General features: G+C 33.4%; 1 protein-coding gene across 1 annotated transcript; it reads right to left on the reverse strand.

The window, feature by feature from the left end:
• Positions 1–692: 692 nt before the first annotated feature.
• LOC101973580 (pantothenate kinase 3) lies at positions 693–8,035 on the reverse strand. Its single transcript, XM_078043602.1, has one exon. It carries the CDS (start codon positions 7,976–7,978, stop codon positions 6,866–6,868), a length of 1,113 nt encoding a protein of 370 aa, XP_077899728.1. The 5' UTR covers positions 7,979–8,035; the 3' UTR covers positions 693–6,865.
• Between the last annotated feature and the right edge of the window lie 412 nt (positions 8,036–8,447).

Genomic DNA, 8,447 nt, shown 5'->3' on the forward strand with positions numbered 1-8,447 from the left:
TTTCTTAGACAGGTATAATCATCAAATTACCAGGAAAGATGTTCTCAGTATTCATTTATTTACCAATAAGTATTTATTGAAAGTTCATTGTTCTAGGTCTGAAAAGTGATGCAGTAAAGAAAATAAAGTCCTTCAAGGCAATAAACAAATACAAGTATGTATTGAGTATTATAAAGAAAAAGCATAATAAAGAAATAGAAAATAACTGAGAGTTCTATTTTAAATTAGATGGTCAGAGAAGTCTCCGAAAGAAGACAAGGGCAGTCACGACAAAGAACATTCCAGAGAAAGGGAACAATAAATTAACTTCAATTCTGGCCCAATGTAAAGCTGTATTCTGCATCAAGCTTCTTATCACATCTATATAGGACTCAGTTTTACTTCAACAACAACAACAAAAAAAATCCTTACAATGCATTTACTGGCATAATAGTATAAAAATGTGTGAGATATTCTGATATTTTTTTTTTTTTTTTTTTTTTTTTTTTTTTTTATTTGTTCAATAGGTGTTTATTTATTGAATGCTTCTCTGCACCATGTACTGGACATACAGAGGCGAACAAGTCTTTACAAAGTCCTTGCTCTCAGTTTACATTCTAATATGGTTAATTTCAGTGAAAACCACAACCTTACATTTAATCACAGAGGAAATGTGGGAGTACATATAATAAGACAAATAATAAAGAAATACATATAGTAAACAACTAAAGAGAATTTATTTGGAAAGTAGGACATAAGAGGTACAATTTAGAATTTAACAAAATTAGAAAAAGAAACTACAGAAAAGGGAGAAACATTTAAGTTGGTTTAATGGCTATTATCAAATAAATAAGCAAAATTCAATATTTCATGCAAAGAAGCATTAAGGAAAGGAAGAGTATGGGAATGTTTACAGAACAGGCCACAACAAATATTTTTTTAAATTTACATAAGAAACTGTACATAAATGGAAAAATAAGTTACATAATTTACAAGAAATGTTTTACAGGTTACAGCAGGTTATAACTTAGTTTATTATGCATAAAATTTGTAGCACATCATACATTTTTTACATCACAGATTCAATGTTAAAAGAATTTAGACATGAAAAAGCTTAGATGTGACAAGAAAAATGCAAGAGACAGAATAAGGCAACTCAAGTTGAAATGGTATGCTTAAGTACAATTAATCCCCAAACTAAAGATTTCCTAACTGGAATATAAAAGCATCTGCTTTTTATTTTTGGTACCAGGGATTGAATCTGGGTCCTTTTGAATGCTACACAAGTGCTCTACAACTGAGCTACATTTCCAGTCCCCAAAACGTCTTCTAGATACAATGTGGTCATTAACTGAGCAGAATTAAGACAAATGCCATTCAACTTCAGTTAAAATGTCAGAGTTCACTGTAGTTCAAATAAAAAAAGTAAACGCACACAATGTATAAAAACGATAAAACCATTTTAACATTACTTACAGCTTAATGGCATTAATCATATTTGGAACAAGGAGATTAGAACATTGGTGTTAGGTCTGTAAAGTTAGCTTTCCCTTCTAAATGTTGTAAACTATAAGGGGCCACTCAGGAAAAAAGTGGCAAACTTCAAAATGGCTTAATATCTGTGGTAACTACTGAGCTGCTAGGCTATCTAGACGAAATTCTGACATGATGTAAAGCTAAAATAACCTCAATCTATTTTACATTTCTTGGATATACCTTACAAATCATGTAAGAGCTAAAATGTTTCCTTTGAAAGCTACTGGAACTTTTTGTACTGCAATATATGAAAGATGCTTAGAAATAGCAAAAAGAAAAAAAAAGCAATATCCTAGAATTGAATTATTTGCATAAACAATTTTTAAAAATTTATTTTTAATCTTACTTTGTTGAAATATACATTCCTCATTACTTCTTTTAAACACAAAATTAATGACAGTTGCTACTGTAAGATCTGTAAGAAAAAATAACCTTTGACTACAAAAGGAGCTAGAAAGTAAATCAAGATATCTTAAATTCTCTTATGAGAAAAAATAAATCAACTTTTAACTAAACTTCAGAACTAACAGAAGTACCTGAAACTCTAGTGTCAGCTCACTGCCACTTTTATTCTAAAATAGAAAAGTAGGAATGTCACAGTCATGTCTATCTAGTCATTCTCAAGACAATTCTACAGACAAAGTATTTTAGGTCTCCAACATATTTGCTGTAGAGAAGATTGTAATCCATTTCAACTTACTTGTCAACAATCAAACCTGATTTATAATTTTTGCTCTGAATTGTGTTGGACAAAAGTGATGAATCCAGAAGGGTTCATATTCATCCACATTTGTTCCCACTAAAGAAAACAACCAAAACCAAAATCCACCAACCAACTACAAAAAGCTCAAGAGGATCATTAAACAAATCTTCCCAATTATACCTAATATTTCAACATCTATGAGTTTAATGGCATGGAAGCCTCCTCCCAATTCAGTACTGGGGACTGAATCCAACGTCTCACACATGCCAGGCATGTGTACTATGGGTCTACATCCTCTGTCCTATGAATATTAATGGTATGTTTTTCTTTTCATATAGTGAATAATAATGCCCATATAATTTTGAAGTTAACAGTAAAAATTCCAGATACCTTTGCATATTAATGTGTATACACATACTTTAACATATATAACCCTTTCGTATACTTTAAGGTAATATCTACCTAGCCATTATAGGCAGTAACATAACATTATGAGAGTATCATTTCATTGGTTTGGGATTCTCGCCAAACCTAATACCTGTCAACACGTACCAATAAAAATTATGTACCAATTACAAAAATATTATGTAAGCACTAAAAATTAACTCAAAAACATAATACCAAATATCTGAAAATATTGTTTTAGTCATCCCCAATACTGCCATGAAGGAAGCAAGGATCTTCTCAGGATCCTGATAATGAGGCATTTCCCATTGTCAACAACCCAATTCTCCAATTTTACAAATTTCAAGAGGTTAGACCAGTGACTAGAACAGTTTTTTGAAATCATACCAAATTTTGATTCTACATCCACTAAATACATAATGCAAATGCTGCAAGCAACAGGACCACTTTAAGAAGATAGCTGAACTTTTTAGAAGTAGAAATCATCCTAGCAGAAAAGCTTTTCACTTTTTACCCCCTCAGTATTTTGAATGGGCTATTAAAATACTTAAAAGAAAAAAAATTATTTAGGCTCTTTACTGATTATTATTAGGCTCAGTAGAGAATTTATGATAATTATTCTCTTAAATACTGAACACTGGCAGTTAATACAGACTAAGATTATCTGATGACAGAAAGTTGGCTAACTTCTTCAGTGACAGAATAAAACATGCCAGAATAAACAAACTTAGCTGGAAATAAGACACCACTGACATTTCATGGCAATCATGTTAAAAAGGTCAAAAAGTATGATTACAAAAAGGCAATGTATTTCTAATATTTTGTTTACATATACCATAAGACAATAGTTAAATGCAAAATAATACACTCATTTTCATTGTCCTTTAACCAGGTTTTACAATGGCTTAAAAATTTTCTACATTAGGTTCTCAAAAGCAATACACCAAAAAAGCATAAAATGCTCAACAGAATTACGATCAATAACACCAAATATGAAAACATTTGTTTCTAAAAGAGTGGTTGTAAAGGACATTTAGGAAATCTGGCCACCCAAGAATGCAGTCTTTTAAGTAATGGACTACTGGAAAAGAGGAAAAGCTTCCCATGAACTTCCAGCATTCCACCCACGGGACTGGTCTTCCAGGAACTGGCACTTAAAATACAGCAATTACATATGCACTTTTCAAAGATAAAAATTTATAACTCAGGATTTTTTAGAGTCTCTTTAGCAAATAACTGGAACCTCTCTTGACAGGTCTTCAATAATCATGTGTATCATTGGCAAGGTCACTGACTTTACCGAAACCAAGAGCCTACCTATTTTCCTATTTAAATTAGAAAGGCGGAGCGAAGAACTGCCAAGTTAACTTACCTGTGGCAAGTCTACTAATACTTTGTCTTTAGAGATGTCTAGGTATAGAACTGAAAGCCATTAATTCTAACTAATAAAAGTTTCTAGAGAAAAGGAAATGCTTTCTGGGGGACTGGTAGAGGACAAAATTTCTAGCCTAGATCTGCTATTCTTTACCAAGGCCCCAAACAAATTGAAAATTATCAGCTTTTTGTTTTTTCGAGATAGGAAGTTGCTGAATTGCCTAGGCTAACCTTAACTCACAATCTTCCTCATCAGTTTTCAGAGTAGCTGGGATTATAGGCACAAGCAACCATACCTGGATCTAGAGATTTTAAAGATGAAATTTAAACTCAAAAAGATATACCTTCTGTATGTAGCAAGGTCAACCATGAAACAGTTTATTAAATCATCTAATCATAAATTTTGCTTTATCAGTACCATTAGGAAAATCATACTAAACTGAGATAACAGGATATCAAATGTAAGATATTTCTGGGGTGGTCAGAAACAGCTCATCTGTGTAAAACAATCTAGCCCAAACAAGTTATTTTTAATCTCTCTCTATTTAAAAAATTTTCCTCCTCAAACATTCTTAAAATGCCCACATACAAAGACATATAATAGTTTTCAGTTTTAAGAGGTAGTTCTATAAATGCACATCCATTAAAGTGGCCACTACCCATGTGTGGCTACTAAACATTTGGAATGTGGTCAGTCTGAACTGAGCTTTGCTTAAGTGTAAAATACACACAGACTTTGAACACTGAAGATTAAAAAAAAACCAAAAAACAAATATATTTTTAATTGAGTACATGTTGAAATAACATACTGGGTATACTGTTAAATAAAAACACAAAATTATTTTCATTTGCTTCTTACCTTTTAAAATCCCTAGAAAATGTGGTTTAAGTCAGGCATGGTGTTATAATGCCTACAGTCCCAGTGATTGGAGGCTGAAGTGGTAGGATTACAAGTTTGAGGTCAGCTTCAGCAACTTTTGTGCATTCCCCCTTATCAATCCAGTTATTCTATATTACATATGGAGAAAGCCAAAGATCAATAGTGGTGAGATGGTAGCTCACTTCACATGCATTTTAGCAGGTAATTACAGTTTCAAAGAATAAAATGTTATCAATCATGGTCCTATACTAACCAAAGTACAGTGATCAAATTAACTTAAACACTATGACCATCCCATTTTTTCTTAAAGGCTGCACTAAACCTACAGGTATAAAATGTAGTAACTTCATTTGGGAATATTCTTATCTGTACAAACACCCAAATTAGAAACATTTAAAATGAACTCACTGGCATTTCAGCTGAAAAAGCCAGTCACGCAAATGGAAACATTAAAGCAAGAAATATGGTCAGAACATCTTTAGAATGGCTACTGAGCAATCTGAATTTAAAGTTCTGAAAAGTCAAAATTACAACAAGACCTTTCCCATGCCCACCCCACAAACACTATTATTATTCATATGTTTGTATCTTTAGGTAAACTGAATTTTAAATGTTTGAGTACAAAATGTGAAAAGCACATGGAAAAATATCCTCATGAAGTATCTCTTGACAGTCTACTGAACAACTCTGAGATCTGTAAAAACACACGGTTAACAAACACCCTGAAATTTAACATCTAAAGTCTTCTAAGTACATCCAGATTTGCTGGTAATGTAGAGGTGAATCATCCCCCTAGGTCTTTCCACTTTCCAAACTGATAGCAACAGACTTGAACAACATCACTGAACTACTGAGCCACCAAAATGTTACTGCCAATGTAAAAGCTGATAATTTTTGTAACATTAAAAAAATGAATTCAAAATAGAGAATAAGTTCCAGGCAAAATAATTTTAAAAAATTTAAACTACAATTGCTTTTATTACCAAATGTAGGAAACACTGATTATTTTATAATTCTGCAATACTGCCTCAGACTCTCAACATTTGAAAACACCCATTTAGAATAAATATGATTCTGTTGTTGTTTGTAATAGAATAGAATCTTTAGCTTTCATTGTTCATATTGAATAAGCAATGTGTTAACTTTGGGCATGATAATTTAGTGGTAAAAACAGCACAGAATTATTGATTCACTCAAATCATATTCCATTTGAATAGTCTAAGGACTTCAGATTACAAAATAAGTAAACTTTCAATTTAAAGATACAAACATTTCAATGTGTTGATTAAATTAAAAATACAGAAAGTGTGATGTCACCAGACAGGTACATTTTCCTAGATTCATTCTGAAATTCAGGGTAACATATAATAATAGTATTTTAGTTAAAAAAATGGCATTTGAGGAAAGTTATACTTCTGGGCAAAGATCACATAGAACATGCTTTTTTGAGGAGGATGTGTTAGAAAAACTACAATAATTAATATTGCCTTAAAATTTCTAAAATCACATAAAATCATCATCTCTGATTGCCATTACAATAAATTTTCATACTGGGTATATTACTGTGTGCTCACTAGTAATCAAAATGCATGAAACGGATTCAAAACAAATATTCAAAATCAATTATTTTTCATAAGTGAAACATTTCTGAGACTTTAAGATTCGTGTCTTGAGCATATAGTACTACAATGCTGGCTACATAAAATAAATAGAAAATCTTTCTGAGAGGAAGCTCAATAATCAGCTATATTGCATTTAAAGAACACTGGCTATATACAGAAGGGAAAACACTTCGACAATACTTCATGTTACAGAGCTCTCTCTTTTAATATGGCATTCGTGAGCTTTCCATTCTGACATTTTAAAAATTAACAGGAATAGTGAAACTCTTTTATCCTTTGGTTCCCAAGGACAAATAATGCAGTTACAATGCCTCTGGTTTTAGTTCCTCTTGGATGACATTCATTAGCAGAGAAATTTCTGATGTTTCAGCTGAAGTTTGGCAGACCGAGAAGTGCACCAACTGCTCCAAAGTATCCCTCATGTTCTAGAAACAATGCTTTCAATTGACCTTTGGACCAATAATCCAGTGCATATGCCAAAAGTTTCATTGACAGAGTATTGACACGTAAAAAGTTTCCAACAAAGACAACTCTGTTTATTTTCTCATTAACAGCACACATTCGTGCCACAGAGCCAATATTATTGGTGATAGTAACTAAAGTAGCTCTTGCCAGATCTTCTTTACTAACAGATTCTCGCTTCTCCTTATAAATCATATTTCCAAAACTAGACGCAACAGTCCAACCTGGTAGACCAAATCTTTCATAATCTCCTCCATAAATATCACGGACCAGTTTGTCAGCTTGGGTGCTGTCGCCTTTGGATGCCATTTCAAGGGCCTCTTCAAAACTTTCACAGCCAGTCAGTAAACTGCATAAACCCAGAAAGGTACCCCCTCCAAGGCTTGTCCCAGTCACTCGTTTGTAGTTATCTTTGGAGTGGACTGCTAAAATACTGACTCCCGAACCAATGTTCACCACCAGCAATGGATAGGGATCATCCAGGTTAAAAGGCATCTTTTGGCATCGTTCAGGTTCTGAGGCATTAGCAAAATAATAGCACTCTGCTTGTCCATTGAAACTGACAGAATCTATATACAACAAGCCCTTTACAAGGCAGTCAAGTTCATCCAGTTTGTGCAGGTGGAGGTTTCCAATCGTGCGAAAATCTTCTTCAAACTTGTAAGCACCACCTCCTGTAGCACATAGCACCGTTTGTAATGTTGAGAAGTTTTTGTCTCTTCCCATTTGGATAAAAGTAGGCAGGTCATGGGTTGGAAATCTGATAAAGTGCAAGTTCCCTCTTCGGCCAAAAAGTGTTAAATTCTTCAGTTCAAGGTGTACATCCCGAATGCCAGTGGATCCATATGCTACATTAGAAGTCAAATATTTCCGAATACTTTTTAAGCTCTCAACTTCCTCTTGTTCTTCCTCTGCTGTGATATCAATAGGTTCAAAATATGAGAGCTTTACTAGAGTTCCCCCAATGTCCATACCAAACCATGGGAAAGAGGGTTTCTTGGCATCCTTGATCTTCATGGCGTCGGCCTGAGGGGCGAGGGGAAGCCTCGGGTCCGGAGCACGGGGAAGAGCGGCGGCGACGTATTCTGATATTTTTGAAAGCATCAAAATAACATTATCTTGCTTATGTTTAGAAAAATAGCTTATGTACAAGTAAGAAAGACAAAAGCAAAGCCAAAATATAATCCATGCCAAGTCACACAGTAAAATACAAAATATAAAGTACTTGTCTTTCAGAACTATGATTAGTGACAAAATGAAATGAAACATGTAAAAACAATGACACCTCTAGAGAGATGATATTCTTTCCACTGAAGCAGAATGCATTTAACTGACACATCAGCAATTCTGCAAATAGTTTACCACATCTATATCAGGAGAACAGTATTCCTGAGGGTTTTTGCAAAAAAAAAAAAAAAAAAAAAAAAAAAGCATGCTTCTTTGTGCCACTGTGAAGACAAGATTTGAACACAAGTTTTCTGAGCTA

This window comes from Ictidomys tridecemlineatus, chromosome 3 (assembly GCF_052094955.1).
Source record: "Ictidomys tridecemlineatus isolate mIctTri1 chromosome 3, mIctTri1.hap1, whole genome shotgun sequence".
Taxonomy (NCBI): domain Eukaryota; kingdom Metazoa; phylum Chordata; class Mammalia; order Rodentia; family Sciuridae; genus Ictidomys; species Ictidomys tridecemlineatus.

Excerpts from the sequence above, each read along its gene's own strand:
- LOC101973580 (XM_078043602.1), bottom strand. The coding sequence starts at position 7,978 with ATGAAGATCAAGGATGCCAAGAAACCCTCTTTCCCATGGTTTGGTATG.